Source organism: Aegilops tauschii, chromosome 5, assembly GCF_002575655.3.
Source record: "Aegilops tauschii subsp. strangulata cultivar AL8/78 chromosome 5, Aet v6.0, whole genome shotgun sequence".
Lineage (NCBI taxonomy): Eukaryota > Viridiplantae > Streptophyta > Magnoliopsida > Poales > Poaceae > Aegilops > Aegilops tauschii.
Window position 1 is genome coordinate 232172371 of NC_053039.3, and position 14379 is coordinate 232186749.

At 44.8% G+C, this 14379-nt stretch overlaps 1 protein-coding gene across 1 annotated transcript; it reads right to left on the bottom strand.

Annotated features, from left to right (window-relative positions):
- Nucleotides 1-11905: 11905 nt before the first annotated feature.
- On the bottom strand, nucleotides 11906-13753 carry LOC109787156 (probable glycosyltransferase 3). Its single transcript, XM_020345711.4, has one exon. It carries the CDS (start codon nucleotides 13499-13501, stop codon nucleotides 12164-12166), a length of 1338 nt encoding a protein of 445 aa, XP_020201300.1. The 5' UTR covers nucleotides 13502-13753; the 3' UTR covers nucleotides 11906-12163.
- Between the last annotated feature and the right edge of the window lie 626 nt (nucleotides 13754-14379).

The window sequence follows — 14379 nt, forward strand, 5'->3', positions numbered from 1 at the left end:
AGGCACCAGATCAAGTTCATTAATCAGAACACGAACTAGCACACGCGACTTTCGGTGAACAGGGCGGTGCCAATACATACACCTTCCAAAACATGACACTGCCTTAATGATGTAATGCTCTGTTTGATAGTTCAGGGGAAAACCAAGCAACACGACCCACGCATCTCTTTCTATGACTGGCCTACGCATATTTGGTCCTTCATCGTGGCGCAGCAGATAAAAGTTTGAATGCTCATCTAGAGGTTGCTCCCCTCTACTAATCATCGTATCTCTAACAACACTGTCATTGAAACGAATCAAACCCACGCAGAAAGGATAGATCTCACCCTCAATAGTAGGCGCACCATGATCATCACGAAGAACTCTTCTGACCTCTGCAAGAACAGCTTCTCGTTGCAGATCTCCAGGGGGCGGCACCACCATCACAAGCGCATGTTGCGAGTGAGCCAGCGGCGGATCATCAACAATGACCATGTTGCGCTGCAGCCTTCCATCCGGACCATGCTGAATGTCCATCTCCCCCAGCACAAACTGATAGGGTAGCACCGGCAGATTCGCCATTGGAGGCGCTAGGTTTCAGGTGGAGGAAAGCTCGAGGTGAGGGGTGGAGGAGAGCTCAGGAACACAAGGTGACGGGCGAAACAGAGCAGAAACTGTGGCCTCGGGAATCTGGAGGTTGTTGATAGGTTGGTAAGGAGGCGAAACGTCCGGGGTATTTTCGGTACAACTAACAAAAGAATCTGCCAAATCCCTCCCATTTCGCTTGACAATCCTAATTTGCCTCTTATCCCTTGTTTGTTGGGCCAGATTCCTAGATTTTCTGCGCCAAATCCTTTTTTCCTAATGAAGATCGGAGAGCCAACAGAACTGTTCTTCCCCGAAATCCGGTCTTTCTTTACCCAAGCAACACGTTTGAACGATCGTGTACGTGACAGGCAGTTCCACTGGACGTGCCCTCTCACACCATAGATATTGCAACATCTATTATCAAGAGAGCACTTGGAAGAAACATGACCCTTGGTCCTGCATTTTGTGCACCAAGATAAATTTTCCACGTGTGATGCCTCAACATTTTCCTTAGGGGGTGGATTATTAAGCAAATTCATATCATTGCAATGCTCCGCAAAATGACCTCGTCTCCCACATAACATACAAATATGAAGCTTATTGTATATAAATTCCTTAGTAGGCAGAGAAGAGATATCAAGTACCGATTGAACGATTTCATTGGAATAACCATCTTGCCATAAATCAAGAATTTTCTCAAGCTTTGCATCAGCGATTAGATTCCATCATGCTAAAGCTTCAACTGTGGTTCGTAAGAGCAATATTAGAACTTATACACCTCCTGAGCAAGTTAAAGTTGAACCTAATATTGCTATTGTTAAAGATCTCTTGGCTGATAATATTGATGGACATGTTATTTATTTCTGTGATGAAACTGCTAGAATTGCTAAACCTTGCGCTAAAGATAAACATAGACCTGTGGTAGGCATGCCTGTTATTTCTGTTAAAATAGGAGATCATTGTTATCATGGCTTGTGTGATATGGGTGCTAATGCTAGTGCAATACCTATTGACTTATACAAGAAATTATGCATGATATTGCACCCGCTGAGATAGAAGAAATTGATGTTACCATTAAGCTTGCCAATAGAGATACTATTTCACCAATTGGGATTGTTAGAGATGTTGAAGTCTTGTGTGGGAAAACTAAATATCCTGCTGATTTTCTTGTTCTTGGTTCCCCACAAGATAGCTTTTGTCCCATTATATTTGGTAGACCATTCTTAAACACTGTTAATGCTAAGATAGACTGCGAAAAGGATGTTGTTACTATTGGTCTAGGTGATATGTCTCATGAGTTTAATTTCTCTAAATTTCGTAGACAACACCGTGAAGAAGAATTGCCTAGTAAAGATGAAATTATTGGTCTTGCTTCTATTGCCGTACCTCCTAGTGATCCTTTAGAACAATATTTGCTAGACCATGAAAATGATATGTTTATGAATGAAAGAAGGGAAATAAATGAAGTATTCTTTAAACAGGGACCTATTCTGAAACACAATTTGCCTGTTGAAATCCTAAGGGATCCTCCTCCACCCAAGGGTGATCCCGTGTTTGAGCTTAAACCATTACCTGGTACTCTTAAATATGCTTATCTTGATGAAAAGAAGATATATCATGTTATTATTAGTGCTAACCTTTCAGAGAAGGAGGAAGAAAAATTATTGAAAACTCTGAAGAAGCACCGTGCTGCTATTGGATATACACTGAATGATCTTAAGGACATTAGTCCCACTCTATGCCAACACAAAATAAATTTGGAGAAAGATGCCAAACCAGTTATTTATCACCAACAACGGCTGAATCCTAAGATGAAAGAAGTGGTAAGAAAGGAAATACTAAAGCTCCTTGAGGCAGGTATAATTTATCCTGTTGCTGATAGTCAGTGGGTAAGTCCTGTCCATTGTGTCCCCAAGAAGGGAGGTATAACTGTCGTTCCTAATGATAAAGATGAATTGATTCCACAAAGAATTATTACAGGATATAGGATGGTAATTGATTTCCGCAAATTAAATAAAGCTACTAAAAAAGATCATTACCCCTTACCTTTTATTGATCAAATGCTAGAAATATTATCCAAACATACACATTTTTGCTTTCTAGATGGTTATTCTGGTTTCTCTCAAATACCTGTGTCAGCTGATGATCAAGCTAAGACCACATTTACTTCCCCTTTCGGTACTTTTGCTTATAGACGTATGCCTTTTGGTTTATGTAATGCACCTGCTACCTTTCAAAGATGCATGATGGCTATATTCTCTGACTTTTGTGAAAAGATTTGTGAGGTTTTCATGGACGATTTATCCGTTTATGGATCCTCTTTTGATGATTGCTTGAGCAACCTTGATCGAGTTTTGCAGAGATGTGAAGAAACTAATCTTGTCTTGAATTGGGAGAAGTGCCACTTTATGGTTAATGAAGGTATTGTCTTGGGGCACAAAATTTCTGAAAGAGGCATTGAAGTTGATAAAGCTAAAGTTGACGCTATTGAAAAGATGCCATGTCCCAAGGACATCAAAGGTATAAGAAGTTTCCTTGGTCATGCCGGCTTTTATAGGAGGTTCATTAAGGACTTCTCAAAAATTTCTCGGCCTCTAACTAATCTATTGCAAAAAGATATACCATTTGTCTTTGATGATGATTGTGTAGAAGCATTTGAAATACTTAAGAAAGCATTGATTTCTGCACCTATCGTTCAGCCACCTGATTGGAATTTACTCTTTGAAATTATGTGTGATGCTAGCGATTATGTTGTAGGTGCTATTCTAGGGCAAAGAGTTGATAAGAAATTAAATGTTATTCAATATGCTAGTAAAACTCTAGACAATGCCCAGAGAAATTATGCCACTACTGAAAAAGAATTCCTAGCAGTTGTATTTGCTTGTGATAAGTTCAGACCTTATATTGTTGATTCTAAAGTAACTATTCACACGGATCATGCTGCTATTAAATATCTTATGGAAAAGAAAGATGCTAAACCTAGACTTATTAGATGGGTTCTCTTGCTACAAGAATTTGATTTACATATTATTGATAGAAAGGGAGCTGAGAACCCCATTGCAGACAACTTGTCTAGGTTAGAGAATGTTCTTAATGACCCACTACCTATTGATGATAGCTTTCCTGATGAACAATTAAATGTCATAAATGCTTCTCGTACTACTCCATGGTATGCTGATTATGCTAATTACATTATTGCTAAATTTATACCGCCTAGTTTCACACATCAGCAAAAGAAAAAGTTTTTCTATGATTTAAGACATTACTTCTGGGATGACCCACATCTTTATAAAGAAGGAGTAGATGGTGTTATTAGACGTTGTGTACCTGGGCATGAACAGGAACAGATCCTACGCAAGTGTCACTCCGAGGCTTATGGAGGACACCACGCTGGAGATAGAACTGCACATAAGGTATTGCAATCCGGTTTTTATTGGCCTACTCTCTTCAAGGATGCTCGTAAGTTTGTCTTATCTTGTGATGAATGTCAAAGAATTGGCAATATTAGTAGACGTCAAGAAATATCTATGAATTATTCACTTGTTATTGAACCATTTGATGTTTGGGGCTTTGATTATATGGGACCGTTTCCTGCCTCTAATGGATATACACATATTTTAGTTGCTGTTGATTACGTTACTAAGTGGGTAGAAGCTATTCCAACTAGTAGCACTGATCATAACACCTCTATTAAGATGCTTAAAGAAGTTATTTTTCCGAGGTTTGGAGTCCCTAGATATTTAATGACTGATGGTGGTTCACATTTTATTCATGGTGCTTTTCGTAAAATGCTTGCCAAGTATGATGTTAATCATAGAATTGCATCTCCTTATCACCCACAGTCTAGTGGTCAAGTAGAATTGAGTAATAGAGAGCTTAAATTAATTTTGCAAAAGACTGTTAATAGATCTAGAAAGAATTGGTCCAAGAAACTTGATGATGCATTATGGGCCTATAGAACTGCATATAAAAATCCTATGGGTATGTCTCCGTATAAAATGGTTTATGGAAAAGCATGTCACTTACCTCTCGAACTAGAACATAAGGCATATTGGGCCATTAAAGAGCTCAACTATGATTTCAAACTTGTCGGTGAGAAGAGGTTATTTGACATTAGCGCACTTGATGGAGAACCCAAGCCTATGAGAATGCTAAATTGTTCAAAGAAAAAGTTAAAAGATGGCATGACAAAAGAATACAAAAGCGTGAGTTTAATGTAGGTGATTATGTATTATTATACAACTCTCGTTTAAGATTTTTTGCAGGAAAACTTCTCTCTAAATGGGAAGGTCTTTACGTTATCGAGGAGGTCTATCGTTCCGGTGCCATAAAAATCAACAACTTCGAAGGCACAAATCCGAAGGTGGTAAACGGTCAAAGAATCAAACACTATATCTCAGGTAATCCTATAAATGTTGAAACTAATGTTATTGAAACCGTAACCCCGGTGGAATACATAAGAGACACTTTCCAGAACGTTTCAGACTCCGAAAAGGAATAGGTATGTGGTACGGTAGGTAAACCAACTCCAAAACAGTTTTAATGGCATTTTTCTCCGTTTTAGAATATTTAGAAAAATAGAAAAATAAGAAGCTGTCCGGGAAGGACACGAGGGCTCCACGAGGGTGGACGGCGCGCCCTACCCCCTGGGTGCGTCCCCTGCCTCGCGGGCACCTCGTGCGCTCTCCGGACTCTGTTTTCTTGCACGATACGTATTTTGATCGGTAAAAATTCATTATATAATCTCCCGAAGGTTTTGACCACCGTATCACACAATTATCCTCTATTCTTGTTTCGAGTTGTTTTCTGTCAAGGTTGTCAAGGCCAGGCATCATGTCGACCCCCTCCTCCAACAATGGTGACAACGATGCTTGGCTAATGAAGATAGAGCTGAAGAGGGAAGAACCCATAGAGATCAACAAGGATGAAGGGATCAAGAAGGCCACGGAGGACCAAGCTCCGGCAGCAGAAGACATCCTTCAACTTGATCACAATCTTCTTACCCCAACTGAGATCGAAGCTTTCAAGATGATTGAGTTAGCTCGTATACAAAACAAGTATCTCACACGTGAAAATATTTTGTTGAAGGAGCATATCTCCGCACTCAAGGGCATTATCTGCAAGCTGGAGGACCTCTTACGCTTGATGTGCGACTATCCATCATCACCTCCATCTTCTTCACCAGTAAAGGAGACATAATCATATGGGTATGGGCACTCCCCTTGGCAACTGCCAAGCTTGGGGGAGGTGCCCCGGTATCGTATCACCATCACATCTCTATCTTTACCGTTTTTCTTAGTTCAATCCTTTTAGTAATATCTTGATCTAGTAGAATAAAGTTTTTGGTATGATCTAGTTTTGAGTTTTGCTTTATGATCCCTCTATGTAATCGAGTCCGTGAGCTATATAATAAAGATTAGTGTTGAGTCAAGGGCTTGATTATTTTGCTATGATCTTGAGTGAATAAAAGAAAAAGAAAGGAATAAAAAGAAACAAAGAGATCATATTGATCTTATGGAGAGTAATGACTTCACATAGAAAAAATATGATGATTAAAAGTTGTTGAGAGTTGACAAATTTAGTTTTGGTCATCGTTGCAATTAAGAGGAAGTAATAAAGAAAGAGAGGTCACACATATAAATATACTATCTTGCACATCTTTTATGATTGTGAGCACTCATTAAAATATAACATGCTAAAGAGTTGATGTTGGACAAGGAAGACAACGTAATGGGTTATGTTTTCTTATATCTGAGATAAAGTATATTGTCCTGGATCATCCAACATGTTGAGCTTGCCTTTTCCCCTCATGTTAGCCAAATTCTTTGCACCAAGTAGAGATACTACTTGTGCTTCCAAATATCCTTAAACCCAGTTTTGCCATGAGAGTCCACCATACCTACCTATGGATTGAGTAAGATCCTTCAAGTAAGTTGTCATCGGTGTAAGCAATAAAAATTGCTCTCTAAATATGTATGATTGATTAGTGTGGAGGAAATAAGCTTTATACGATCTTGTGATGTGGAAGAAATAAAAGCGACAGACTGCACAATAAAGGTCCATATCACAAGTGGCAATATAAAGTGACGTTCTTTCGCATTAAGATTTTGTGCATCCAACCCTGAAAGCGCATGGCAACCTCTGCTTCCCTCTGCGAAGGGCCTATCTTTTATCATTATCTTCTGCCTTATGCAAGAGTCATGGTGATCTTCACCTTTCCTTTTTACATTTTATCCTTTGGCAAGCACAGTGTGTTGGAAGGATCCTGATATATATATATATATATATATATATATATATAATTGGATGTAAGTTAGCATGAGTTATTATTGTTGACATTACCCTTGAGGTAAAAGGATGGGAGGCGAAACTATAAGCCCCTATCTTTCTCTGTGTCCGATTAAAACTCCGTAACCACAAGTATTGCGTGAGTGTTAGCAATTGTGAAAGACTAAATGATAGTTGAGTATGTGGACTTGCTGAAAAGCTCTGACATAGACTCTTTCTGATGTTATGATAAATTGCAATTGCTTCAATGACTGAGATTATAGTTTGTTAGTTCTCAATAAATTTTCTGGTTCGTACTTGACATTGTGAATAGATTATTACTTGAGCATAAGAAATCATATGACAATATCCATATATGTTGCTGTTATAAGAATGATCATGATGCCCTCATGTCTGTATTTTATTTTATCGACACCTCTACCTCTAAACATGTGGACATATTTATCGTTATTGGCTTCCGCTTGAGGACAAGCGAGGTCTAAGCTTGGGGGAGTTGATACGTCCATTTTGCATCATGCTTTTACATCGATATTTATTGCATTATGGGCTGTTATTACACATTATGTCACAATACTTATGTCTATTCTCTCTTATTTTACAAGGTTTACATAAGGAGGGAGAATGCCGACAGCTGGAATTCTGGGCTGGAAAAGGAGCAAATATTAGAGACCTATTCTGCACAACTCCAAAAGTCCTGAAACTCCACGGAACTTATTTTTGGAAATAATAAAAAATATTGAGTGGAAGAAATACCAGAGGGGGGCCACCCACCAGGCACGAGGGTGGGGGCGCGCCCTACCCCCCTGGGCGCGCCCCTGCCTCGTGGGCCCCCTGGCGGCCCTCCGGTGGCCATCTTCTGCTATGTGAAGTCTTTCATCCGAAGAAAAATCATAAGCAAGCTTTCGGGACGAGACTCCGCCGCCACGAGGCGGAACCTTGGCGGAACCAATCTAGGGCTCCGGCAGAGCTGTTCTGTCGGGGACACTTCCCTCCGGGAGGGGGAAATCATCGCCATCTTCATCACCAACGATCCTCTCATTGGGAGGGGGTCAATCTCCATCAACATCTTCACCAGCACCATCTCCTCTCAAACCCTAGTTCATCCCTTGTATCCAATTCTTGTCTCTAAGTCTGGGATTGGTACCTGTGGGTTGCTAGTAGTGTTGATTACTCCTTGTAGTTGATGCTAGTTGGTTTATTTGGTGGAAGATCATATGTTCAGATCCATTATGCATATTAATACCCCTCTGATTATGAACATGAATATGATTTGTGAGTAGTTACGTTTGTTCCTGAGGACATGGGAGAAGTCTTGCTATTAGTAGTCATGTGAATTTGGTATTCGTTTGATATTTTGATGAGATGTATGTTGTCTCTCCTCTAGTGGTGTTATGTGAACATCGACTACATGACACTTCACCATTGTTTGGGCCTAGAGGAAGGCATTGGGAAGTAATGAGTAGATGATGGGTTGCTAGAGTGACAGAAGCTTAAACCCTAGTTTATGCGTTGCTTTGTAAGGGGCTGATTTGGATCCATATGTTTCATGCTATGGTTAGGTTTACCTTAATACTTCTTTTGTAGTTGCGGATGCTTGCAATAGGGGTTAATCATAAGTGGGATGCTTATTCAAGTAAGAACAGCACCCAAGCACCGGTCCACCCACATATCAAATTATCAAAGTACCGAACGCGAATCATATGAACGTGATGAAAACTAGCTTGACGATAATTCCCATGTGTCCTCGGGAGCGTTTTCCTTTATATAAGAGTTTGTCCAGGCTTGTCCTTTGCTATAAAAAGGATTGGGCCACCTTGCTGCACTTTATTTACTTTTGTTACTTGTTGCTCGTTATAAATTATCTTATCACAGAACTATCTGTCACCTATAATTTCAGTGCTTGCAGAGAATACCTTGCTGAAAACCGCTTATCATTTCCTTCTGCTCCTCGTTGGGTTCGACACTCTTACTTATCGAAAGGACTACGATAGATCCCCTATACTTGTGGGTCATCACCTGCCCGGCAAGGCTTTGCACAGGGTAAGCACGACACATGACGGGGATCGTGCATGCAAATCGAGGAGCCACACCCCCCATTTTCCCACTAACGCACGACGTTACCGCTTCAGCGCGCGAACACGCAAATTCAAATCCCGAGGTTTCCGGGACGAATCAATCCGATTGATTCCCACCGATTCCTTTCCTAAAGGACGCTCGCCAGTCTGACTGACCACCCTCCGTGGGGATTCGTGCACTCGGCCACGTTAAACACCTGACTGAAGTCTTCTTCAGGATCGTTATGTGACGAGCTTGATGCCCCTCTGTGGGTTCACTTGGCCCTCTCGGTAGGCTCCAAGGCGCATGACTCGTAAACCTGGACTTCTAGAAGGCCCATGCCAGTGTTCTCCTGGGATAAGGAGTGGTGTCTCTCCAGAGAGTCAGACCACGCGATGGCGTCGCTCCTCGAGTTGTCATGGCATGCCCTCACTCGGCCCCCCAGTCTATCTCTTCCGAGAGACAAATGAATGCCACCGGGTTTTTTCTTGACGATCAACAACACCCGATCGTCCGGGTAAAACTATGGTCCAGAATCCGTTGCATTTCCATCCAATGAACAACAAATCATGACTCAGAAACATATTCCTAGCGGCCTTGCAGCACTCGGACTTAACCGAAGGGTCGACTTGTTTGTTCTACGAAATGTCAACCGATTCGGGGGATAATGATGTGGTCAACTATTACTGGTAGGGTCAAGGACCCATCATTTTGGACCCACATGGGGCTCATCACCATCGTAGGTAGGTTCCTGGACCATGCCATCATTCGGATGCGTCCATCAGGAGGATCGCTCGGACGGCTCTACAGCACTCGGAAAACCACACGTCACTCGGCGGACAATCAACCACTCGGACGTACATGGCAAGAAGGCGTCGTGGGAGCTGCAACAGTCGAGGGATCCTAAGTCGTCCACTAAATAGAGTTAAAGCTACCGTTACCTGCAACTGCTGTAGTATAGGCTCATTACACCAGTAACCGCCTCATTCAATGGCATTAATTGCCCCGGCGGCGTGGGAGACATGGGGCTGCAGTGCACTCTATATAAGCCGCACCCCTCTCCGTAGCCGGGCACGTTCAACCTTGTAACCATATCCATGAAATTAAAGCAAGCCTCAGGGCACGAAACGTAAGGCTTTTACCTCCACCGAGTGAGGGGCCTAAACTCATTAAACACCGTGTGTTACACCTACGCCGTAGCTAGTCTCTGCCCCCTTATTCGTACCCCTAGTACTCATTGTCAGGATCATAACCCCGACAACTGGTTCGGCAACTCCTCTCCCGCCACCAGTTGCAGTCACTTTGTGCTCATGCAGTTGTAGTCGAGTTATAATGCTTTTAGTTGCATGTCTAGTGGTGGACATGCAACTGATTTGACAACCTCCTCTCAACCCTAGCTATAGTAGCTTTGTGCTCATGCAGTTGCACTCAGTTTACAATGCTTGCACTTGCAAGTCTAGTTTTGTACATGCAACTGGCCCCGACAACCACCTCCTCAACTCAGTTACAGTGGCTTTGTGCCCCGTGTACTTGCAGTTGGGTTACAAAACTTGGAGTTGCATGTCTAGCGGTGGACATGCAACCGGCCCGATAACCCCCTCCCACTCCAGTTGCACTTGTACTGTAGCCCGTGCAATTACAGTCAGGTCAGAAAACTTGGAGTTGCATGTCTAGCGTTGGAAATGCAAATGGCCCGACAACCCTCTCCCACCTTAGTTGCCCTCATACTGTGGCCCGTGTAGTTGCAGTCGAGTTAAAACACTTGTAGTTGCATGTCTAGTGGTGGACATGCAACTGACCCGACAACCCCCTTTGACACCAGATGCAGTTGATTTTGTGCTCATGCAGTTACAATCAAGTACAACGATTGCAATTGCATATAAAATGGTGGACATGCAAAGTGTTCATGGCACCCCGACCAACGTCGGCCAGATGCCTGCATGTGCCGGCCTAGGACAGGTCCCCAAAAAGTTTCTGCTCCTAATCCGACCTACAATAATAGAAACAAAAAAGACAAAATGAAATGTGAATAGTGTCAAAATATTATTCAACCAAACTTTTCACTATTCACATTCGAATTTATCTTCTTTGAATCTCTAATTGTACATCGAGTTTTGAGATGATTTTTTAGAGTTGTAGACACACCCTGGAGATATGTTGTCATATAATTTTAGAATTTTTCATAATGTGTAAATATGATTTTGTGGTTGATCTCACCTAATGTGAGATCCTATACTAATCTCCCCCGTACTCTTCGGGAATCACCCGCACAGATCGGCCAGGTAGGACCAGGCCACCGCAAATCGGCCCTACCGCTGTCGCGTCACCAACACACACACATCATTGGGACGACAACTCGCGTCGCTCACCGAGCCCTACCCTAGCTCGGCGCCCCTAACTAGATGTGCCACCGTGCGCTAGTTATCCACACGTGAAGGAGGGAGGTGCCCCGCCACCAGCCATCGCGAGGAGCTTTGCCCGGGCGGCGGCGGAGGAAGGGGGAGAGGGAGCATAGTTGCGGGACGTGGCAAGCGCCACCGCCACACGAGTCGTCCGGGGCCGGGGAGGGAGGGCGGCTAGGGACGTTTTTTACCCCTCAAATAATGGGTACTCTTTCGAGATGTACATACACACTTGAGAATTAATAAATATGATTGCTAAATCTCAGTCAACTGAGACTTAATAAAATCTTAGTCGATCCTATATTTGTTAGATCTTATGTGAAGATTCGTATAATTTTTTTATTTTTTTCTTTCTTCTTTTTATATGTTCTATCACTTGACGTCAATCGAGATCTAGCCACACCTTTAAAAATCAGGACTAGTCGTCCATTCACTTCATTTCCATCTCATTTCAGGCATTGAGGTTTCGTTGTTTGTTTTTAACCAAGCACCATGACGCCTGATCTAAAACATATTTTCGTTCCTAATCTAGTGCAGGATTCAAAGATTTCTTCCACACAAGCACAACGCCAAGTGCACCACAAATACTCGTATAAAATGAAACCATTTAACTCGAGGTAACTTAGAGTTTTAAAACTCATCTTAGAACAAAAATAAGCTTCAGAACTCTCTGTTTTTGATTTCGTCCTGGAGCCAAAACAACAAAGAGATTGACAATCTGCAGCAATCCTATTACTCCTGTCCTGTGTTCAATTAAAACAGCAAAAAACGTGGCATCTTGCTGTGCCTAACCTGGAACTCCAACAGCAAAACCTCTGAAAAATCTTTCTCAGGGAGGAAGGATTAGCCACTTAAGTTTCGATCTTGGCGTCCATCTTGAGAGACGCCTCCTTGTTCAGGAGCGGGCTCGCCGTCCGGTTCGCCACCGGCTTCACCTTGGGGTTGGTCAGCGAGCGGTGCCGGAAGCCGTAGAGCCTGAGCACCTGGTTGTCGGCGAAGTTGAAGGCGCGCTCCATGCCGGTGAGGCACTGCTCCACCGGGTAGTCGCCGTAGCTGCCGCAGGGCTTGCATCCGACGAAGTGCGTGATGAAGGGCCACCGCTCGTCGCCGAGCCCCGGGTGGTGCTTCTCCATCATCTCCTCGTACTTGTCCACCAGCCCCGCCCAGAAGCCGTGGAGGTAGTATTGGTTCTCCACGTACACCTTCTCCATCCACCGCTCCTTCTCCGTGAGCAGCAGGTGGATGAGCGCCGACTGGTCGTCCGCCTCGAACGCCGGCCGGCCCGTCAGGCTCGCCGTCAGCACCTTCCCGGCCGCCTCGCGGACGCGGCCCTTGGGCCCCATGGGCGCCCACGCGTCCAGCAGCTCCATGGACCACTGGCAGTTCCGGAGCAGGAAGCTGCCGGTGTTGAGGGCCACCCAGGAGCGCTGCTTGTTGAGGAGCTCAGGGTAGCCGTGGATGACGAGGTTGCTCCCCTCGTAGCGGGAGAGCGGGATCTCGAAGCCCATGTCGGTGAAGAGCGCGTCGCTGTCCATCCACCACACCCACTCCACCTCCGGGTGCGACAGCATCAGGCGGCGCAGCAGAGGCAGCTTGGACCAGTACCCGGAGAGCTCGCGGTCGAGGTGCACCATGTTGTGCACGATCTCGATGCCGTGGAGGCGGCAGTAGTCGATCTTGTTCTTGGTCGACTTGAGCAGGTAGTGGTCGCCGGCCGGGTTGTCGCATGGCCCCGGCGACGACCCGGTCACCAGCAGGATCCTCGGGTTGCCCCGCGCGTCGCGGGAAGGGAACCCCGGATTCTGGGACAGCCACTGGCGGCGCTTGGCGTTCCACCGCGTGATGCTGGGGCCGAGGGTGTAGTTCTTCTCCTCGACGACGGGCATGGCCGTCGAGTTGCCTGACAAGGACGCATCGACGACGGGCTGGTCCTCGTCGTCGGGGTCGGAGTCGGTGCGTATCTCGCGGAGAATGCGCTCGATGTCCTCGGCGACCTTGGCGTCAGCTGCCGCGTCGCCACCGCCCTCGCCGGAGAAGGCCATGAGGTTGATGCCGACGGTGCCGCGGAGCACGAGGATGGTGATGAAGCCGCATATGAGCGTCATCTTGACGTTGTTGATGGTCTTCTGCATCTGCTTGTTCCCTCCGCGCGCCGGCCTCCCCGGCCGCCCCAACCCGCCGGCCGCCATGGCAGCAGACGCGCGTACGACCGAGAGCTACTTAACTAGCTAGCGTAGCTTCTCTTCTCTCTCGATCCTGGCGCAATGGCTGGCTTGGGCCAGGAGCGGTTTGCTCCGAGATGTATAGTGTTTCCGAGCTCCTCTGTGGAGACGAGGAGGAGGGTTTTGGTTGGGATCGACGACGACGTGCCGGCTAGTGGGCGCCGACGCTTCCGTCTTCATCGATCGGAGTGCGGAGGAAGTCAGCGGCGCGCGAGTTCCGGGGAATATGAAATTGCGAGATCGGCAGTGTATGGCAGGCCAGCTTCGATTCCTGCCTCGTATTAGAATATGATGATACTAGCCGGTACGGCGCGTTGATCTGCCAAAGTTTTCTGAGAGATCGGATGCATGGAAACAAGGCCGGTGTATTCATGTGCGTCGGTGCGTGTGGACGTTTCCTTCCGGCGTCTGGCCGAATCTATGATTTGGGTGACATTTGGCGGCAACCCAGGAACGGAGCGGGAGGAGTTGGTGGGTAGAACGTTGACTCCCATCGTTCCGTGTCAGTACACACGAAGGGCCTATCTTTTCATGACATTTTTAGTCGTAACGTGGGTGATACTTTTCAGAAAATGCCATGTCGCTCTGAAAAAACTGTTACCCACATGTACTGAAAATGCCGTGAAAATCGTCTTGTGTTTTTTTCTCACGCTTTGATTTACAAGATTTTTTTGAGTACATCAAAGGCAATACCATATTTTTATAGAAGAAGAGAAACAACTGTTTACAAGAGACCTAAGAATGATGCGAACATCACCGTAGGTACACCTGCACCAACATAATTACATAGTCTACTCACACAAATCTACGCAGCCCTACCACTCAGCACACCGGCTTGTTTCCAA

Coding starts and splice junctions, on each gene's coding strand:
- LOC109787156 (XM_020345711.4), bottom strand. CDS start 13,501: ATGGCGGCCGGCGGGTTGGGGCGGCCGGGGAGGCCGGCGCGCGGAGGG.